The sequence below is a fragment of the Aedes aegypti genome, chromosome 2, assembly GCF_002204515.2.
Source record: "Aedes aegypti strain LVP_AGWG chromosome 2, AaegL5.0 Primary Assembly, whole genome shotgun sequence".
NCBI classification, from domain to species: Eukaryota; Metazoa; Arthropoda; class Insecta; order Diptera; family Culicidae; genus Aedes; species Aedes aegypti.
In genome coordinates, this window is record NC_035108.1 from 225,736,429 (window position 1) to 225,756,174 (window position 19,746).

The 19,746-nt window shown below is 40.0% G+C and overlaps 2 protein-coding genes across 3 annotated transcripts in view; one reads left to right on the forward strand and one right to left on the reverse strand.

Annotated features, from left to right (window-relative positions):
- The window catches only part of LOC5564742 (plexin-B), a 177,726-nt gene that overhangs the window by 75,947 nt on the left and 82,033 nt on the right, over nucleotides 1–19,746 (forward strand). The window lies entirely within an intron of this gene.
- LOC5574833 overlaps nucleotides 1–19,746 on the reverse strand; it is a 76,555-nt gene that overhangs the window by 21,119 nt on the left and 35,690 nt on the right. Inside the window, exon 3 of the mRNA XM_001661603.2 lies at nucleotides 14,798–16,636. Within this exon, the coding sequence (XP_001661653.2) occupies nucleotides 14,798–16,636 (1,839 nt within the window). The remainder of the gene's footprint in view (nucleotides 1–14,797; nucleotides 16,637–19,746) is intronic.

Below are 19,746 nucleotides of genomic sequence, written 5' to 3' on the forward strand. Positions count from 1 at the left end.
TCCTAAAAGCTTAGACATTGGAAATATAAACAGTTTAAACTTTTCAGACTCCTTTCCTTTAGACTTCGCTTTGATAGCCAAGGAATCGTCGGCGGATTCATGTTTGGCAGAAGTGATAAAGTTTGTTAGAAATGAATGGCCGGACAATGTGCAGGGTTTATTCAAAGATTTTGCATCATTGAGGACTGATCTTGAGGTTATTCAAGACTGCCTTCTTTACCAGGACAGAGTTGTCATACCAACAGTTTTGAAAAGTGGCATACTTAAACTTTTGCATGCCAATCATATTGGCATTACTAAAATGAAACATTTGGCGCGTCAAACTGTGTATTGGCCAGGTTTAACAAAGGATATAGAGGATTTCGTGAAATGTGGCGAGGCTTGTATAAAAATGGGAACTGTTCCAGCAAAACCGCCTCATAGCAAATGGATACCTACATCCAGACCTTTCAGTCGTATTCATGCAGATTTTTTTCTATTTTGAGGGTAAAACCTTTCTGTTGGTTGTAGACAGTCACTCGAAGTGGGTGGAAATAGAAATTATGTTGCATGGAACAGATGCAAAACGAGTTAACAGTTCACTTGTAACTCTATTTACTAGATTCGGTTTGCCTGATGTAATGGTTACAGATGGAGGACCACCGTTCAATTCCAAAGAATTCATATCTTTTCTAGAAAAACATGGAGTAAAAGTATTGAAAAGTCCTCCTTATAATCCGAGCAGTAATGGACAAGCTGAGCGCTTAGTTAGGGTAGTCAAAGATGTTTTTAAAAAATATTTATTAGACCCTGAATTACGAGATTTAGATTTAAAGAATAAAATAAATTATTTCCTAATTAATTACCGTAATCAAATAGCAAACAAGGATGGGTTTCCGCCATCTCACAAAGTTTTATGTTACAGACCTAAAATTTTACTGGACTTAATACATCCAAGTAAACAATATGATCGATTTTTAGAAAAACCTGCTGCAACGCAAATACAGGTGAAACTCCCTAAAATGCCAGATCCATTTTCAAAGCTAGTGGTAGGGGATACAGTTTATTATAAAAACTATAGAAAAACAGATCCACAGAGATGGATTGAAGCGAGATATGTCAGACAAATTTCTAATAATACGTTTGAAATCTCCCTTCACAGGACAACCATCATGGCTCACAGAAGTCAGTTGAAGCTTCCCTATTCTCAACACCAGAATTCAACACTAGTGCTTCCAGAGGTCCAGCGAAGAAAGCGCAGCCACGGAACCAGACAGAATGGAATTTCAGGGCTGTTCTGAGTCTGATGAAGAACCATTTCTAGGGTTTCCCGATGAAACTGAGGGACATACTTCCAACAATTCGAAGCAGCAGAAATTGAACGACGGAATGATTATGACTAGGAGCCGAACTAGAATCCAGAACACTAAATCGCATGATGTGAAGTGAAGTAGTCGATATTAAAGAAATATTTGCATGAAGTGCTTTCGAAAATAGTTAGTAAGTAAAAAAAAAAGAAATAGTTCATGTACTTAAAAAGAACATTCAGAAATCAATTTAAAAGCTAATATTAATTTTAAGAATAATCTTTCAAAGAAGGGAGGACTGTTGCGTCCACGCATTCGAACATTTGAAAGGTGTAACGTGTTCGGTGTTAAATACAAACCCTTCGTAAATCATGGTTCGTTTCAACTGAGTGAATTGAGTGAATGTTGAGATCTCGAGGAATAAAATAGGATCAGATTGATCTGTGACTCCAAAGTGAAAAGTCGAGTTTTTAAAATTATTGGAAAATCCGAAACAGTGAATTAGAAATTTATATTTAAGTTATAATAACTGAATTTAACACTGAGTTGCCGCCCAAGAATTCCTGAAGCTTCACCCAGCACTTCGAAATTGAAATAGCTGCCTGAGGGCAAATGAAGTCATGCGATGCTCCATTACGAGATAGCTCATCAGCCAATTCATTTCCAGCGATGGAAGAATGGCCGAAGCATGATCTTTTAAAGCAGTCAGACTATCTGACATATTCCTTTACAAATAGCCAGACGTCCAATCTTCCCATGAAGGGAGTTGTATAGAAACTTTGCTATAAGGTAAGTGACAAGCAATTGTTAGATCTTTCGGAGCAAGGGCAATTGTGTCCCAATTCACCAGAAGTGGAAACATCCAAATCACTAGGATTTCCAATAGACGGAGAGAATCCATGGAATTTGGTCACAACCAATTCCCAGTTTGTGGAGTATTCAAAATGCAAAGTTTGCGCAGTTACATTCATATGTTCATAGAAGATGTAGCGATGATCAGATAATAATTCATCATCTGATACATGCCAATTCGTCAACTCGTGACTGATTATGTTCGAGCAGAGCATTATGTCAAACACTTCTTCTCTAGCAGATACCATGAAGGTTGGGCAATTTCCTATAATAAGTAATCCAAGATCTGAACTACTTAAGTATTCCATCAGACCGGAGCTTCTCAAATTGATATCTGAGCTGCTCCAGATGATGAGATTAGTATTAGCATCACTGCTCACAATCAGCAGAAGGCCTTTTCATAGGCAGTGTACGACAACTCGTTTGAAATCATCCGTTGGGGATGGTTCATCATGTGGTTAATACACCACAAAACGAAAGACGTATTTCCTATTAAGGTCACCAACAGAAACATCAATTGTGACAGCACATACATCTCTGATTGTTAACTCAGTAATGAGTGTAGCAACGATAGCGCTATTTACGAGCGCGCACGAGGCAGAGTTTGCCATTTCCTGTATACGAAAGTAGCAAACACTGGGTCCACAAGGTTAACTAGAAAAAAATTTTCACTTACGAAAGTAAGGTTTTAGAACTAGCGCCGCTTGAGCAGTACAATTTTGCATGAGTCTGCAAAGATTGATCGTTGCTGTTCTTTTATGCTGAAGATTGATTTACGCGATCCTAACCGTAGCACTACCCAAACTAGGCAGGATTAAACTTTTTGCAATCTCAGCACGAAAAAGACCAGCAGCGAAAAAACAGTATCTCTTAAAAGTCGCCAAAATACGCCAAAAAGCACAAAATACTCTGTGTAAAACGCATAATGCGAAACCATAAATGTGGATATTTAATCTATATTACAACTTATTAATAACCCTTCCCTTATTTAGCCTCAGGCGTGAGTCTGAAGAATGGCAGCCGATTATTTCGGAGAAGCACAAGGTTACCTGCACCATTGCTCCGGGTAGCACAAGGGCATAATACTGCAGAGGGCTCCCTGGTACTCCACAGGCTCCATTCATTCTTAGGCACGGTAAGCTTAAAGCCGTTTGAATTAGGGGTCACCTGTGAGGTGGACTTTTACCATCGGAACAGGCAGTCCGTAGTGTTAATTCTTAGCCAATTGAAACAACCGCTACCGACACTACGCGGCTATCTAGGCTGATCGGGAAAAGGAAGTCAATATTGATGATCAACTCCTGACGTGCCCAAACAGCCCTCAAAACCCTTATGGCTTTTTCAAGGCAGAAATCTGTAACCAGACACCTGAGAATGTAACTCAGGGAATGTGGGATGCCGCACCACCGATGGCCCGCTGAAACCAGCTCATGGTATGTGTGTGGTGTATAAAGAATGCACAACATTACCCTTGGCCTCATACCTTTCGCTTCCAGGAACCACCTTACGGTATTACTCATAGCTTACATCTAGTAATTCGAAACAATATTGACTGGAAAACTGACTATTCATCTAGTATGCAATATGAGTTGTACAAAATATCAGCCTCAAATAAGCACTTTTGAGTTCCTTGTAATTTTTAGAAATTTAAGTTTTCTCCCATACTGCCATAAAATGCACACTTGGTATTCCATTTACTCAATGCCTACTTTTGTCGAATGTTACAAATATGCAGTTATGGGCAGTACTTGTACATTGAAAAAGTAGAAATTTTATTAAAAAGTAATTTTCAAATCAATGCTTGGGTTTTGTTAATAATAATGAAGAGTATTTTAAAAATAACATAATTCTGGTTTTAGTTTCAACACACATTCTTTGTTACTTCAATATAGATAATATTTTAGATTCGACTAATTATATTTTTGTTTCAATTTCCTTTCTTTTTGTTTTTTACAGCTGGATATTTTGAGAAATGTTTAGAAACAACAATTTATTTTGTAGGAATAAATGGAAGTAATGATTGGGTCAACAAAAATTTCCGATAAGCCGATAAGGAGTGGTGTTTGTATGTCACGAAATGGCTTGAGAAGGATTCAACGAATTTTCACAATTCTTTTACTATTGTATTTGCCAGGGGTTCCGACGTGTTCGTGCGTAGAAGAAGTTTAAGAAAGTCTTCGGTATAGTCGTTAAAGCGGAAGAAAACTAACGAGTCATTTTCTATGGGAGATTGCATGTCATTTTTTTTACAGCTTACTTGATGGCAAGACGACGTTTGCCGGGACCACTAGTCTACACTATATTTCTCTGTGTGTAGACCAAAAACTGCATTACAATATCTAAATGAATTGGTGTATGTTGGATTCGTCGAAAAGTGATGGTGCTCAACAGACACCATGAATATTAAAGCGCATGTATTGAATTTTGAACACATTATGAGAACATACCTATTTATCAAAGCCAGCTATCTTGCAAAATCCGAAACCGAAAACATTGGAACGGGTGAACTTAGACATGACTCTCGAAATATGCCGAAGTTCCAAAGGCGATTCAGATGCATGGCACAGAGAAGCTGTCGACATTGGGCGCAGACGTGAGGAGCACATGAAGGACTAGTATTGGTAAAATAATTATAGTCTTAAAGAAAGATGCCAAGCTGAAGGGAGCGTAAGCTTATAAGCAATTAGCACTAGCCACCATCTTTCTAAATTGACAGACTCCTGGATTTCGAGATATACATGCTTTTTAAATTATGATCTACTCGAACCGTATATAGTGTTAAGCATAAGCATAAGCATAGATGACCTACAATTCGTAGTTGCTACTCCGTGTTACAAGAACAATCGAAATTGCACAGAGAACAAATGAACGGGGCTTGGGATTAGCTAACCATTCTCAATGTGCAGTGCACAATTCGAGAACTCCGAATTTAATGAAGTCAATAACGGCGCCGGTCACGTCCTTACGGTCATCGAGGAGGGGAAGGGATGTTCGTGTGACTACCGTTGTTACTAGAGACCGAGATCACCTCTGCATCTCCACGGTTGTCGCAGGAAGGATTTTTGTTAGTGGGAAGGGTTAAAAAGTTACATGATCAGGTTTCACCTTGGTAAGTGATGCGACTCATGAAAGTTTGATTTTAATATACATAACTATGTTTATGGCTTCATAATAAAAGTAGGCAAATGTATGTCAATACCTGTGGTGACGAACTATTCAAATATTACTGTTAAAAAAAATTTTTATTGTAATTTAATGATTGTTTTTGATAAAAGTTTTTGCCGACACGCGGGGTGACGAGCCATTCATAATTTATTTATTTAATTCACAAATATTACATATCAAAAAAGAGATGAAAGTTAAAAGATAAAAGGAATGTGCTCACCGAGTGTTTTTGAATGTCTTCATAAAAAGATAACCAGATGCAGCTGCCAGATGAAGCTTCGTTTAACCCAGCGTAGGCGACTTGAATCTTGCTTTTCTTGATTTCACGAAGGCATTAATTTCCACAAGTATTCTTTGAATAAAACTGTATAATTCACTAAATCCAACAGCTTGAGTCATCTTCTGGTTAATGTTCCAATAAATCACACCAACCGGATTCACTACGAAGCAATTATGAATTTTCTGATTTGCCAAACTAAGGACAATTACGACCGGTAATAATTAAACAGAATGTCCTCCATATTTTTATACTGTAAACACCTCTTATTAATGCTTTTCCACTTTTTGAATATTTTTTTTTTTACTTAACTCGTTTATTTGGCAGGCTCAGGCGCCGTAGGGCATAACAGAGCCGAAATCTTTTCTTTTTTTACATTATTTACATTTTGAAATTTGAACTTATTTTAAAAACTATGTTAGTTTGCGGAAGTTTTAAGGTTAGTGGATACATTTGAAACAGGGAAGGAAAGGATTTTTTGGAATTTCTTAAGCTACTTAGACTACTAAGCTGATGAAGCTTGAAGGGACAGGATGTCCAGATCTGTAATGAAACTAAACAGAAACGGTTTGTGGGAGACACGACGAGAAGAGGACAATTTGAATGGGAAAAAGAAAGACAGGGAACGAACACAATCAAACCCGGATATTGATACGCTTCAAAAACGGTCCTATAACACTTCCCCGAATACCATTACCCCGAAAACCATCTCCCCGAAAACCAGTACCCCGAAAACCATTACCCCGAATGCAACGTTACCCCGAATGACACATTACCCCGAAAACCATTACCCCGAATGGTAAATTACCCCGAAAACCAGTTCCCCTAATACGACACTTCCCCGAAAATGAGAAGAAAGAAATTCTTCAAGGAAGCTCGCGAATTTGAGCCTGAAAGTTTTCGGCTTAGTAACTACAGTTATCTCTCCCTAACTCGATATTGAAAGGATCCTCGAGTTAGGGAGGTATCGAGATACAGAACACATTTTTTTTCAATTTTCGAAATTTTGATTGTTTCGACAAAGTACATTTAAAATAGTAAATTAAATGTGAAAAATAGTAAATTTTTTGTACATTTGCCAACGTGACACTTTTTGCATAGTCTTCAAAAATTTAATTTTTTATCACCCTGAAATGACCTGTGAACCTTCATTTTACTATCACTATAATCATAATTATCAAATTTATGAAATTTATGAACATTTGGAGAATATTTGGAAATTTCCATGAAAATATCGAGTTAGAGAGGTAAACTTGCATAGGAAACTGAAACAGATCGCATCGAGTTAGGGAACATCGAGTTAGAGAGGTTTCAACTTACAGAGGGATCATAGTATGCTAGATTGAAGGGACCGCGCATTCCATCGAGTTAGGGGAAATATCGAGATACAGAATATCGAGTAAGGGAGAGTTAAGTTACTACTATTCCTATTGGTGATTTTTTATTCTTTCAAACATCGGCTGTTCTTTCGAGGTTGTATAATGGCAGTGTAAAAATTTTAATCAATGATTTTCTCTTCATTGAGTTATAGGCTGTTCTTTCGAGTTGTACCGTTTGAGTTGAAGTTTGAGCGATAGCGGTAAAAAAATCGACTGCCAAATTGTCTTGAGCGAAATTCAAAGTTGGCAGTGACTTCAAAAAATAAATGAAAATAAGCCCCTGCATTACTTGTCTGTATTACATCTTGTCAGTATTACAATTTCCAAGAAGAGATTTGTCCTTCTTTTAGTTATCGGCTATTCTTTCGGAAGTTGCACTAGCAAAGTGATTGTTGGCATCATAATTATTGACGCTTTCAACAGTGATTTTTTTCTTCTTTTATCATAGGCTGTTCTTTAGCGATGTACTTTTGAAATAGTGGTCAGTTTAATATCAGTTAACATTTTCATCTGACATTTTTCAAACCATAGTCTAATGACATTTTAGAATATGTTGAACTCGCATTGCCTCCAGCAATATAAAAATATAATTATACATTACCAAATAATATAACGCTTTTGAAAGAGGGCGGGAAATGTCTCTAATATTAACATGTCAGCATTATCATCAGTTCGAAAAATGATTTATTGCTGTGAACACAATCATTCTCACAAAATCAAGTACACGCCTGTGAGTAAAATTTGGGTTCTCACCTGGCTCATGAAGAATAGCTGTTGATTAAAAGAATAATAAATCTTTGATAACATTAAGAACAAAAATTCAAATGAAAATCAAAATTCTATGAAATAGGTATATGGGATTCATTTGTCGGATCTTCAATTTTTCGTGCCAAGAAAATTCGGGGTTATGGTCCATTCGGGGAAATGGTATTCGGGGTAACGGACTATTCGGGGTAATGGTTTTCGGGGTATTGGTTTTCGGGGTACTTGACCATTCGGGGTATTGACTTTCGGGGTGATGGTTTTCGGGGTAATGGTATTCGGGGAAATGTTATAGGATCTTCAAAAACAGATGGATTAAATTCATATATTCTAAATCAAGGCCCGCCAACACTTCCCTGACAGGTTTCTGCTGTTTTCCTCGGATCCGGAGAGTTTCAGTCAGCTCAGATCTGACGCCACGATGCTCAACGCATCCCCACACAACATGTTCGATATCCTGGTAAGCCACGCCGCAAACACAGAGATTGCTTTCTGAGAGCCCAATACGGTGGGTATGCGCGCTTAACGAATAGTGATTGGACATAAGCCGACACATGACACGAATGAAATCACGGCTCATGCCCAACCCCTTAAACCATGGCTTTTTCGACACCTGTGGAAATATGGAATGCAGCCATCTACCCATTTCTCCGTCTCTCCATTTCTGTTGCCAGCTGATCAAGGTCTCCCGACGGGCCAATGCAAAAAATTCTTCGAAGGCGATTTGACGCTCGTAAACATCGCCTTCTTTAGCGCCTACCTTAGCCAGAGAGTCCGCTTTCTCATTGCCAGGAATGGAGCAATGCGAAGGGACCCAAGCTAGGGTAATAGTGTAAGAGCGAATTGACAAAGCACTCAATGCCTGGCGTATTCTATTCAGGAAGTACGCTGAGTGCTTCACCGGCTTCATTGACCGAACAGCCTCCAGAGAACTTAAACTGTCGGAAAAAATGAAGAAGTGCTCGGGTGGGAGAGAACTGATGTACTCTAAGGTGTAATGTATAGCTGCTAGTTCAGCAACATATACAGAACATGGTTTTTGAAGCATGAAGGAGGCGCTATGAGAAACGTTGTAAACACCGAAACCAGTGATATCATCCATTTTTGACCCATCAGTGAAGAACTGTCGGCTCTCGCTGACATGCCCGAATTTACTTGCAAACATGGGAGGGATAAACTTTGAACGAAAGTGATCTGGTATACCATGGATATCTTGCTTCATGGACAAATCAAATACTACAGAGGAACAGTCGAATTCTAGGAAGTTATCACGATTGGTGTTAACCGAAGATGGGCTAACCTCCAGCGTCATGTACCAGTAGTACACACTCATGAAACGAGTTTGAGGGTTATGTTCAAGCAGCTTTTCGTAGTTTTCAATAACCAATGGATTGAGAACCTCACAACGGATGAGGAACCTGAGTGTTAACTCCGCGAAACGATCTGTCAGGGGCTGTACTCCTGCAAGTACCTCTAAACTCATTGTGTGAGTCGAGTTCATGCAGCCTAGCGCGATGCGAAGACAGCGGTACTGAATCCGCTGTATCTTCAGCATATGTGTTTTCGCTGCGGATTGAAAGCAAAAGCTACCGTACTCTAAGACCGACAAGATGGTTGTTTGGTACAGCTTGATCAGATCTTCCGGATGGGCTCCCCACCATGTTCCGGTTATAGTTCGCATGAAGTTGATTCGTTTTTGGCATTTCTGTGTCAGATACACAATGTGTTTCCCCCAGGTGCATTTGGCGTCGAACCAGACCCCGAGATATTTAGAAGACAAGCTATGAGTGATTGTCTTACCCATGAGTGTAAGCGGAAACTTGGCAGGTTTGTGTTTCTTTGAAAAGACAACCATCTCAGTTTTCTCCGCAGAGAATTCGATACCCAGCTTTAAGGCCCAAGTAGACAAATTGTCCAGAGTATCTTGTAAGGGTCCTTGTAGTTCGGCTGCTGTTGGTCCTGTGACAGAAACAACACAGTCGTCTGCAAGCTGTCTTAACGAGCAATTTTCCATGAGACAGTCATCAATGTCTCTCACATAAAAATTATAAAGAAGGGGACTCAGACATGATCCCTGGGGGAGACCCATGTAGCTAATTCGTGAAACTGACAAGTTGCCATGAGTAAAACTCATATGCTTCTCGGACAACAAATTGTACAAAAAATTGTTCAAAACTGATGAAAGGCCACTTGCGTGGAGTTTGTCTGAAAGGACATCAACACAAACTGAGTCAAAAGCACCCTTAATATCCAAAAACACTGAACCCATCTGTTCCTTTTGGGCAAAGGCAAGTTGAATTTCTGAAGAAAGCAGCGCAAGACAGTCGTTCGTTCCTTTGGCTCTGCGAAAACCAAACTGTGTATCTGACAGCATGCCATTCGATTCAACCCATTTATCCAGCCGAAAGAGAATCATCTTCTCTAACAACTTGCGAATACACGACAACATCGCAATTGGGCGGTACGAATTATAGTTCGACGCGGGTTTCCCGGGTTTTTGGATGGCTATTACTCTCACCTGCCTCCAGTCATCCGGAACAATGTTACACTCCAGAAAGTGATTAAACAAGTTTAATAGGCGCCTCTTTGCGACGTCAGGTAGGCCCTTAAGCAAATTGAACTTGATTCGATCCATTCCTGGAGCGGAATTGTTACATGAAAGGAGAGCAAGTGAGAATTCAACCATCGAAAAAGGTCTATCCATGGCGTCCCTATCCACCGGAATATCTCGTCGCACGCGATCAACAGGAACGGAATCCGGACAAACTTTCTTAGCGAAATCGATAATCCACCGAGGAGAGCTCTCTCGATCTTCATTAACCGACGATGTATTACGCATTCTTCTTCCGACGGTCCAAAGCGTTCTCAACGAGGTCTCACGTGATAATCCTTCCACAAAATGACGCCAATAACCGCTTTTCTTCGCTTTGATCAAGCTTTTAAACTTGCGTTCAAGGGAAGAATAGCGCACATAGTTGTCAATTGAACCACGTTTCCGGAAGTCTTTAAACGCGGCGGATTTCTCGCGATAGAGTGCCTTACACTCTTCATCCCACCACGGATTGGGAGGCTTCTTGCGAACCGACGGACCAGGCACAGGACGGCGTTGGGCTTGAAGAGCGCTGTTGAGAATCAACTCGGATAAAAAGCGATACTCTTCCAACGGAGGAAGTACTTCTACCGCTTGTTCTCCATCAATGATCGTTTCCGCGTACTTTTCCCAGTCTATGTGCTTTGTGAGGTCGTAAGCGAGATCGATGGATGAAGACTGTTGTGTTCCATTGGAAATTGAAACTACGATCGGCAAGTGATCGCTACCATGGGGATCCTGGATTACCCTCCATGAACAATCCAGCGATAACGAGCTTGAACATATTGAGAGGTCTAAACGGCTATCCCTAGGACTTCCATCTTGAGCTGGAGGTGCCACTCGTGTAACTTCCCCAGTGTTGAGAATTGTCATATTGAAGTCGTCGCAGAGGTCATATATCAATGTTGATCGGTGGTCGTCATACAGTTCCCCCCAGCCTGTTCCGTGGGAGTTGAAATCCCCAATGAACAACCGTGGTTCAGGCATAACAGAGCAGATGTGAGAGAGATCTCTGCGAGATATCGCCGATCTCGGAGGAAGATATATGGAGGCGACACTGAGGCTTTTGCCTCGGATAGTCACCTGACATGCAACGACTTCAATGCCTGACATCGGCGGCAGATCGACTCTGTAGAACGAGTGATGCTTTTTGATCCCCAAAAGCACTCCTCCATATGAGTCGGATCGATCCAGGCGAATAATATTAAAATCATGGAAAGGAAGGGTCACATCAGGTGTTAGCCATGTTTCTGATAACGCAAAAACATCGCACTGTAAATTACTAACTAAAAATTTAAAACTATCTAATTTAGGCATAATACTACGACAGTTCCAGTGTAGAACAGAAATCATATCTTCGACCTCTGTGGATAATTTATCCATCAAAAGATATGAACGTTGCAAGGAGGGGCATTCTAGAAGCCAGTTGCTTCAAAAGAGGAGTCACACATGGAAGCAATCCTTTGACAATGTTCTTCACTGGGTCAGAAGCATTGAAGAAATTAAGGATGATATCTACAATGCCAGAAAGCGTAAACATTGGAATGCCCTGAGGTTGCCCTAGGGGCTCCGAATGCGAACTTTCTTTTGGCTGAGCAGTTTGAAATTTTGGAATATTTGGGATTTTAGATTTTCCCGGTAGTGGCGGAAAGTCTCTTTCCTCTTGGAGTTTGAATCCAGGAGGTGAAAGCTTTGAGACTTTCGCGACAGGCTTAGTATTTTTCATGGCTGGTGGGTCATCACTGCTAGACAGATTCCGAGGCTTTTTTGTGGGTCTCTGGAGTCTCACACGCTTCCTCGATGAACCCTTGAAAACGAAGGAAATTCCTTCACCAACCTCAGAGTCGGAGCCCTGATCATCAAGAGACAGAGAAGAGTAGATATTTTGGGATTCAGCAGACGGAGCAGCCTTTTTCAACATCTCGGCAAAACTACGCCGAGAGCGCTGCTCTAATGATCGTCGCTGATGTTGCTGCCGGCGTACGTACGTCGGGCAGTTTTCGAGGGCATGTGGTGGACTTTCGTTGCAATAAACGCATTTTGGCGGTATACTACATGCACCATCCACATGTCTCTCCCCGCAAGAAGCACAGCGAGGTTTATTGCAGCAATACTGGGCAGTATGGCCCAGCTGCTTGCAATTTGTGCAATTCATTACCTTCGGTACGTACAGCCGCACAGGTAAACGAAGTTTGCCGATTACAAGAAAATTCGGCAAAGCAGATCCGGAAAAGGTCACACAGAAGGATTCAGAATGTGAATAGATCTTCTTTTCTCCCACCAGGGATACGGAATGCAATTGCTTGCATTCCAGTATGGGGACAGATGGGAGAGAAGGGTTTTTGAAGCGACCACAACCCTGCATCAATTCTTCGCAGGTCATACTGCCTTCGGTGACCACTCCCGCAATCTCAACCCGATGGCTTGGCAGATAAGTTTGGTACTCACGAGTAAAGAGCTCACAGGCCACAATCTCATTGGCCTGTTTACGGTCACTGACGGTGACGCGCAGCTTACCAGAACCCACTGTGTCAATGGCGACAACGGAAGAGAATCGCTTAGTCAGATCCTTACTGATCTGAATAGTGTTCAACCGTTTGCCTTTGGATCGAAAGAAAACAACAAAAGGCCCACCAGAGTCGGGCGGGTAGGCCTTGAGGCGAGGGGACGTCGGAGATGGTAGAATATTGGTGTCCATTTGAGATACATCAGATTGAGGGGACACACATGGATTGGGCATAGAGGTGTTTGTGTTTTGTTGGTTCAACACATTCGAAGACTCAGTGAGGGGATACGACGTTCCCCCGCCATCATCATCTACACCCATTGCGGTAGCTTAACACCGCAAAGGGCGCACGAATAACTCAAACTAACACTATTCACAGAAATGGAAATTGAATCAAACTGAAAAAAAACATACAAAGGGGAAAGGGAAGAGGGAAAACTTTCACACGCAGTAAAAACTAATCAAAAAAGACGTGAAGAGGAGAAGGACAACGAGAGGTACTTATCTTTTACTCTATCCACGCTGGCGTCGTTGATGCTGTAACCGATGGGCGTCTACGCTTGGGGAGAGGTAGCAAGTAACGTACGACCATTCGCTGGGACGCGTAGATGTGTGGTTGATCTCCGCTGTCCACGCTATACGCACACCACAGACGATGATCGCACTGATGAACCAGAGTCACACAGGTAGCACACGGGACGGGGTGCGAGCTGCCTTCGATGATACACGTGATCAAAAAAGGACGGTCTGGTTCCTGGTTCGCTGGTACGGTGTATGTGCGGTTGGTCTCTCACTGCCTGCCACCAACCAACACAGGCGTCGATAACGATGGTGACCACTGTCGGTGTGGAGAGCGCACCGCTGTGCACGCTATATGCACACCACAAACGATGATCACTCAGGTAGCACACGGGACGAGGTGCAAGCTGTCTTCTACGATACACGTGATCGGAAAATAACCACGCAATGGCGAAAACGTTCAATACTTTTGCGCAAAACTCGATTAATCGGCAACACAATGGCTTCGCCAAAAGTGTTCCGCTTCCAAGCCGAACTAAGGCTCTTCACTGCACTAAAAACACTTTGCAATAGGCGTCGAAATACCAAAGATTTGGAAAAACTGGGGTGAACCCGGACACACACGAGAACTATCGACTGTCTCGCACGGTAGCTCAACAAGGAATGATTTTTTGAATATTTCGTCATCCAAACTTTAATTTGGCCGGCCAAATTGAAAATTCAAGAGAACGATAAAAATTGTGACAGAACAAAATAAACGACCGTCCGTACGCATTGCCTACTATCAAACACTCTACTCGAACCATATATGTACACCCGATTCTGTTTTTGCACGGGGGATGAGTACCGTGCAAAAAAAGTTTTCAGTTCAAAATTTTAAAAACCGTGCAAAAAAAGTAACACCATTTCTCGACGTTCCATGCAAAATTAAAGTTTTGGCGGAAAAAAATGTATGGAAACTTTTTTTGCACGGTAGTGTAAAAAATCCGTGCAAAAACAAAATCGGGTGTATAGTGTTAAGCGAAGTATGCACTTCAACAGAAAAGTAATCGCCTATCTCGATGCGTGGGAAATTTCTTGCAAGAAATGCTCAAGAAAAGCATACCTATTTCTTTGATCGCAGTACGCATTTCAAAAGAAATGTCATTTCAAATGGAGCTCACTGTAGGAAATTTCTTGACCATTTCTTGTGCAGAATTTTTTACTTTTCTTGAGCGGAACAGCATACCTTTAAGAGGAAAATAACCATCATCGTTTTGCAAATTTTCAAAACCAGTTTTTTTTTGCTCAAAATTTAAACAATCTTCATAAAAATCTACCATTGCATTGCGCTTACTATCTGTATTACAATGATAGGGTTTCACTGAAAATTTGAACGAAAAAACTGGTTTTTAGTTTTCGATTATTGCTGATGATTGAATGATGGATTCTTGAGCCTTAAAAATCGACATTGCGACTCACCTCCATAGTTACTCATTTGCCCGCGATGGTAACACATGTGGGGAGCGTCCATATTGGTTTCCTTTTGCTGACAACAGCAGCCGGCTCGCGAGTTGGTAATATTGTGCAGACTATCCGAGCTTAGGAATTTCCGCCGCCCCCCGTGCTGCTGACAGTTTGGCGACAGATGAGATTCACTGGACACGCCACCGGCCGCCGCCCGTGCGCAGCAACTCGACTGATTGTTGTTCACCGACATCTGTATCTCTTCCTCTTCCAACATCAGCGCTTCATTTTGTGTCTGGTATGTTGCCATACTGTTGAGACTACAAATAGACCCCGGAAGATTACAATTTGATACAGAAAGTGCGCGATTCTGGATATTGATGAGTGTCAAACTCGTGTTGGAATTGCGCCTTTCCAGGAGACATTTTTTAGCCGGACGAACGTTTTGTTGATTTTGAATATTTAGCGAACTGTGACTATTGTACCGGTTTAAACTGCTATTGGAACCCTGCAGGTTCAAAATTAAACTAGTATTCGAGCCTCGACGCTGTAGGAGATTCTTCTTTGTCTGCACATTTGGAGCACCTCCAGATTGATGAACATTTTGATGTTGGTTCTGTTGCTGCTGAAGATTATACGAAGAGCTGGCCAAACTCAAATGAGATCCTTTTAAATTGCCCAAACTGTAGTTTGAAGCTGACAGTCCTTTTGATAATCCATTACCACCCGTAGCAGCATCGAGGTTCAATGTCAGGCTATGATTGGATCCTCTGCGCTGTAGAATGCTAGATCGACTTTTATTCATAGTTTGAATCGGTGGTTTTTCTGCCATGACCTGGTCGTTCGATTTATTTGCAAAATCACACACTGGTGTGATTTCCGGTAACGTTTTTAGGTTAACATTAGAAACACTTAAGTTTTGTTCTCTCTGCTGTGACATATTGGAATAAGGAGCCTTGATACCAGTGGACTTACCGTCATTTTCTACGTTGCTGTGATACATGTCAGCATTTTCCTCGAAACTTCCGAGTTTTTGTTGGAAGCCACATAGAAGATGTCGCTCGGATGCGGGACTATTATTGATACTTGTCGTACTGTCGTTCATGCAACGGTTCTGTTTATACTTGCCATGTGATTGTTGCTGCGGCAAACGGTATGGCTGCCTTTTAGGAGTCGTTGGTACAGACAGCGAAGATGTGCGTATTGTAGCCGTTGAGGGATTCATTGCACATCGAGTACTGCTGACTCGATGTTCACTTTTATCTATTGCACTTTGCGTTCTAACCGATTGCGGGAGCATATAGCTGAGAGACTGATCTGAATCGAGTGAGCTAGCTTTCTTGCGAGTTTGGGTCAGTGTTGGCGTTTTTGGAGTCTGCAATTGAGAATGCTGCTTTTTTCGTTTCTCGGAATAACTTGAACCAGAGGCCCCACATTCCATTTCATACTCTTCATCTTCCTCATCATCGTAGTCGTAGTATTCAAAATAGAACTCATTGAACTTGTAATCGTCGTCTGCCATCAAAGACTCATCCTTATCATTCAGATTCAACGTTAAGTTAAATATATTGCGCTGTTTCCTGTAAGATGCGTAACTACACTCTTCATTTTCATTCTGTGCTTGGCTTTGACTAAGTGAGGGCAGCTGCAATTGGTTTCCCGAAACCAAGTGATGCGATTGATTGGCGGCAATTTCTACTAACTCCTCTACCGGGATACTGGTTGCAAAATTTTCCTCCAGAATGCGAGCTCCATCCGAGTCAAGAGAGATAGACTTTAAACGCGCCCTTCGCGTTGCACGATTAGACGACACCATTTGTTGGATTTTATCTTCGGTGGAAGAAGGAGACGAATCTGTTGAAGTAGAAGAATGCAAGAACAAAACACAATTAGTTAACCCTTTCTTTCCCATGAGGTTTTTCGTAGTTTAAAAATAGAAAAAGGTGATATCTGGATAAATCACCAGAACAAAAGCTGTAAAGTTTTACTCGAAAATATGAATAGAACTGAGAAAAATATGTATTTTGATGGATCACCTGTGATCCATCAGGAAGATAACTGCAACTAGGGTGAAAAAGAGGCATCAATATTTTTTCCATTTCATTGCTTTTACTTATACATTCTATTTGAACAGTGTGTTCTGCACACCTCTCGTCAATGTTGGAGGAAAATATAAAACTGGGAAGAAGTTTTTGTCTTTTTTGAGACACAAGCAAACACATGTTTAGTGCATTTAAATGATCTTAATGATCATTAATATATGCACAGAACGGTATTCAACGGGCCAATGTTCTACTCCGTCATACCGTGCTTATAGCTATTGCTGAGTATGTTGGTTTGTTGATCGTCCTCAGCGTCTTACAATTTTCTTTCCAACTTAAAATCATTCTCCAATATATGATGATAGTTTTGTTTTCAAAAAGACAGGTTAGAACAGAATTGACAAAAAAGTCGTTTTATTTTATTTTTGGATCACCTGTGATCCACCTAACTTTCCGCAAAATCAATAGTTTTGTGTAAAGAATATTCTAAAAACTCTACTGAATCTTGGAAAAATAATTCAATTGAGCTTGTTTTTATTTTTGTTTGGTGAAAATCATGTTTATATTTCTAAACATAGAAGTTTGAAAATTCACTTTATTTAAATAAGAAACAATGCTGACTTTACTTCGGTTATTGTGCTATGACTAAAAATCCAATTGATTATTTTTGATGAAACTTTGTACATTATTTCATGAAACATATGTAAACATGTGGTGAAAAAAAGGGATATGATCTAACTTGTACAGTTTATATACGACATACGCAAAGTGGTAGATTTCTAACGCGCCATACAATTTATTTTAAATTTTCATACAAAAAATCATATCATGGGAGCATATTGTGCGGCATCGTACATCGTGTGGCAGGTACGATGATACTCTATACCCAGGGAAGTCAAGGAAATTTCCATTACGAAAAGATCCTGGACGGACCGGGAATCGAACAATTCACCTTAAGGTGAAAATGAATCGAAGCCAAACTTCAAATTTTCAAGAGCACAAATCTGGACAACCAAACATCCGTTTAAGTTGAAAACTTAATCGATTGATTACTAGCTGACCAATCGATTAAGTTTTCAGCTCAAATGGGTGTTCGGTTCTCTAGAGTTGTGCTCTTGAAAATTTGACGTTTAGTTTCGATTCATCTTCACCTTAAGCATGATTTTGCTTTGTAGCCACGGACTCTAACCACAATGCTAAGGAAGGCCCTTACTAAGATTAAATAACACACGCTACAGAATTTTTCTCATGTTTTTTTTTATTTGATACTGCAGAGGACAAATTAACTATTGATGACGCTATGACTTCATTTTTTTGTTGATGAGTAGTGGCTTTATTTTTTATTTATTTATTTCTTATAGATCGTTGCACAGTAAGGCAAATTCCTTTTAAATTACCTCAACCGGTTTTGATCAATGCATTCATACAATCTTATTTACTAAAAAAATAATTGTCTATTCAATGTTGCTAAATCTCCTTATTATAGAAGGCAATGCAATCTCGCCGAAATCCAAGCAATGGAGAGTTTTGTTTGATCTGAGTTGGTAGTTTTTTTTTACTTAACTCGTTTATTTAGCAGGCTCGGACGCCGTTGGGCATAACAGAGCCGAAATCTTTTCTTTTTTGCATTATTTACGTTTTGAAATTTGTACTTATTTTAAAAACTATGTTAGTTTGGGGAAGTTTTAAGGTTAGAGAATACATTTATACAACAGGAAAGGAACGGATTTTTCGGGATTTCTTAAGCTACTTAGACTACTAAGCTTGATGAGACAGGATGTCTAGATCTGTAACGAAACTAAACAGAAACGGTTAGTGGGAGACACGACGAGATGAGGACAATTTGAAGGGAAAACAAAAAGACGGGGAACGAACGACAATCCAACTCAGATATTGATACGCTTCAAAAACAGGTAGATAAAAATCATATATTCCCAGAGGCGTCTCGTGAGGAATTTGATTACCTGTGCACTGACTCGCACAAACCGTTTATTTTGAATTATGAATACGAATTTTTCAATTGATTTTTTAAAATGTATTTCAGCTTAAAATGTAATTTCTTATTATTAACACCTTAAAATGTAATTTCCAATATTGTATGCAATCTTGAAGTGTCTGGAAGCTATTATATTTGTTGCTTATTGGACGTATTTTTTGTTTGTTTTCTTCGTTTCAATCACTAGTTGTAAGTTTTAAGAATTTTGGATGATTCCAATATACAATGTTTAGGGAAAAGGAAAATTCTCAAAATTTCGCTGATACCAAGGCGATGAAAGAAAAATTTTGCGTATTAATCGCGGTTCCATAGTTTGATAATATTTGACATAAAAATGTATATTTACAGTAAAAATTACCTTTATATGCATAAATTTCAATCATTTTTCGTATTTTGCGAACTGAGATAATAAGTTTAATATCATATTATCAAATTTAAAGCAAGAAAAAAGACGTTTAACTTGAAACTAAACGATTAGCACATTTTTTATATGAAACTCGGCTTACAAATAAATAAACCATTCTTATGAGCAAAAATCTGAACTTTTCTGAGATTATCATATAAACCTTCAGAATTCAACTATTTACGCGTTATTTTCCAAGTTTCGCGATGAAGGATAAATTCCGTAGATTTCGTGGCTTTCGCGAAATTCCGAATCTCCATTATTCCTAACGTTGTTATTCTATACAATAATTCTTATTATTTACTGCTTGTCAATTGTATCACGATATCTTAGCGTTTTGACGATGTCCAGCGCTGGTACATCTCTTTGTATACTTTTGTGGATACATCAAAGCTTTCAAGTGAAATGATGACTGACTGTTGAACGCTGAAACCCACTTTACGCCCACCGCAATTTATCAGTTGTCGGTCTGTTGAGCTAGAAAAACTATATTCACACATAGTTTATAAATCAATTCAAAGCC